The following is a 3303-nucleotide window of genomic DNA, read 5'->3' as shown; positions in this document are numbered from 1 at the left end:
GATATAGCTCAGTGTGAAGGTCCTGGGTTCAATCCCCAGTACCACACAAAGGCGCATGCGCACACATTTTGTCAGTGACACTGCAACACAATAAGTACAGTCAGAGAAGTCTGGACAACTGATAAATACCTTCTGCTCGAGGGTAAGCTGGTACTTCTGTCTCACTCTCTTACACTTGTTGAACCAGCTGTTGTCGTCCATGATGAAGGGGGGCCCCACATTCTCTGGGGTGCTGCTTTCACTGCCACTGCTTCCTAACGTCCTGAGCTCCTCCTCATCACTGCTGATACTATCAGAACTGGGAAGGTCAAAGGTGAAAAAAGAAAGTAAACAACACGAGCCAATTTAATTCTTAAATTAACATTTCTATACAGTATTTGTAAGCTACTGGTAAGCAAACTCCAAAATATTTAGCAGCAAAAGACATTAGTTTTCTGAAACAACAAAATAATAACTGGCTAGCATGGACTGCTAACTCCAGCTCACAAAACCATGCCTAGAGATGCTATGTTCAAGATTTACAGATCTAAAAAATTAACATAAAAACCGTGAGAACTCCAAAGGTGCTGGTAACTGCTCTCTAGCTGGGTTCTTTTCACTGCTCCAGGTGGGTTACTATCTGTCCAGTTTCTAACAATGAGACAGAAACATAGCACTACCTGCTAACGGCAGTGGGTATAACAGGGTAGGGTTTAATGTCAGCTCAGCTTCGATATGGAGGAGATAAGTTGAGAAGAACCAGTTATTCCTAAGCATTTACTACTGCGAGGAAGAGAAGAGGCAGAGGTACAACACAGAGAATATCCATTAAAATCCACATTTTAAATTCTGTATGACATCAATATGGCAGAGGAGCATTGATTAAGCTGAAAAAATGAGAAAAGAGCTAATAATCAGAGGAAAGTATGCTGATTAGGCATAGTCTGATTTAGGGTTTTCAACAGTAACACTGATGCCTACTTTGTACAAATTTTATGTAAATCAACAACACACCTAAATTCTACACAGCAAAAGCAAAGGTCAAAAAAGATATGTATAGAGCTCAACAGTGCACTATCCTCATTTATTTGGATCAATGGTTTAGACGCTAACTTTAGACACTTAAATTTTATTTCTTTTCTGGTACCGAGAATCGGACTCATGACCTTGCACTTGCCAGGCAGGCGCTATGCCGCTGAGCTAAATCCCCAGCCCCGACACTTAAATTTTAGTTAGACTTGCACATTAGAAATAATGGTGCAATAGTGCAAGAAGTGGAATGTAGAACTTCTAAACAAGCAGAGGAATGCAATCAAGAAAAGGCAAGAAAGAAGAGAGAGGCAATGAAAAAAAGAAATGCAAATTAGTAAGGATAAACAGCAAAAAATGCAGTTGCTATCAGTATAAATACAATAAATATCCTACACCTCAGTTAAAAAGCAAAGCATATTAGAACAGATTTTAAAATTTTCAAGTATTATCGTTTTTAAAAACATACTTAAAATATAAGAACACAGTAAGGTTGAAAGCACTGTATTTCATAAACTCCTGGTGTACATTTTTATACATATTAACATATCTAAAATCAAGGTATACCTTGCAACTGATGACATCTTACTATTGCTGTCAAGTCATTTCTTACATTGTAAGATCTCTGAACTGAGATACATGTAGAAAGGAAGGCATATTAATTGAAATATAGTTTTTAAAAAAGATGAGACTATACAAAAATAGTGCTAATCAAATGAAAATAGACAGGACTCTATTAATAACCAATAAAATATTTTAAGGGATAAATTATCACTATATACTTACGACTATTACATATTTATAAAAGTGAAATCAGAAAGAAAATTTAATAATTCTAAATGAGTGCATCTATTAAGTAACTTTCTTTTTTTGAAGTTGTTTTTTAAAGTAACTTTCAAAAAAAAAGAAGCAAAACTTAAAACTACCACAAGGAAAAACTGACAAATCAATATCACAGAAAAGAATATAATATGTCATCTTCATAATTTAAAAGGTGAAGAACGGAAAAATGAGAAAGAATGCAGAATATCACCATGAACTGGCATCATCAAACACAGGATCTAGTCACTGGAGTACTGGTCTATTCTAGACTCTTTGTTAATCACTTTCAGCGAACTACGATTATGTAGATCACACCTATTAACTACATATCAAAAAGCCCTGCAAATATGTGAAAATTATACTTCAAATATTCCTTCAAACATGGATGTATATATGCATCCATGTATGCATATATACATGCATACATATATATGAAATGATATTTAAAATTGCATGAAAGGAAGGCGACTGGTAGTGCATGCCTGGAATCCGAGGACATTGGGAGGCTGGGTCAGGAAGGTGGCAAGTTCACAAGTTTGAGCCCAGGCTCAGCAACTCAGTGACTTAGGGAGACCCTGTCTCAAAATATAAAATAAAAAGGGTCTGGGGATGCAGCTCAGTTGTGTTTGCCCTTGTGCTGTGGAGACAGGTCAGTCCCCTTCCCCAGGATCTAGGGTCAGTGTCCCACGATGTTTCCTTCTTTTCTCTGCTTTGTCTTCACTTTTCCTGTAGTATCTAGTTTCCCAGTCTTTCTTGATTCCCTGAGTTCTGTTTTCTTTTTTCTTCACTAAGTTATTTTCCAGGTGTCTCGATTCCAGGTCCTGGAGAGGCTATACTTTGCAGTCAGTCTTCACCCCATCATTTTTAACCCTCTGCATGAATTATTGTTTTCCATTGTTGTGCCTTCAGTCTGTGCACTTTTGTTTGTGAATAAGGTGTGCTTCTTGCAGGCATATACAATTGGAGTTTGCCTTTTACACCACTCTGCCAGTGTGTGTCTCTAATGGGGGAGCTAGGACCACAGACATTGAAAGCCATTATTTTAAGGAATTTACTGACTCTTGTCATTGCATTTTCTGATGCTGATGCTTAATTTTAACTACTCACCCTGTTAGATGGATGTGTTAGTTTCCTTGGTTCTTGTGAACAGAGGCGGGGGGGGGGGGTGGAGCCAAAACCAGGAAAATAACATGGCAAGGGTAAGTCAATACATACCAGTTGTAACCATCAATGTTAATGGTCAAAACTCACCAATCAAAAGACACAGACTGCCAAGATGGATCAAGAAGACAGATCCAGCAATATGCTGCATACAAGAAACACATTTAATTCAAAAAGAAATTCACAGACTGAAAGACGAAAGATGGAAAACAATACTCCATGTGACAGAAACGCAGAAAAAAGCAGGGGTAGCTATTCTATTTGTAGACAAAGTGTATTTCAAGCCAACATTGATTAAGAGAGACAAAGAAG

The 3303-nt window shown here is 37.5% G+C and overlaps 1 protein-coding gene across 1 annotated transcript in view; it reads right to left on the bottom strand.

The window, feature by feature from the left end:
- Rundc3b (RUN domain containing 3B) overlaps window positions 1–3303 on the bottom strand; it is a 153935-nt gene that overhangs the window by 57866 nt on the left and 92766 nt on the right. Inside the window, exon 9 of the mRNA XM_013515918.1 lies at window positions 130–298. Coding sequence (XP_013371372.1) covers window positions 130–298 — 169 coding nt within the window. The remainder of the gene's footprint in view (window positions 1–129; window positions 299–3303) is intronic.

The sequence above is a fragment of the Chinchilla lanigera genome, unplaced genomic scaffold, assembly GCF_000276665.1.
Source record: "Chinchilla lanigera isolate Chin_1 unplaced genomic scaffold, ChiLan1.0 scaffold00031, whole genome shotgun sequence".
In the NCBI taxonomy this organism is placed as follows: Eukaryota; Metazoa; Chordata; class Mammalia; order Rodentia; family Chinchillidae; genus Chinchilla; species Chinchilla lanigera.
This window is presented reverse-complemented; position numbering and strand designations above follow the sequence as displayed.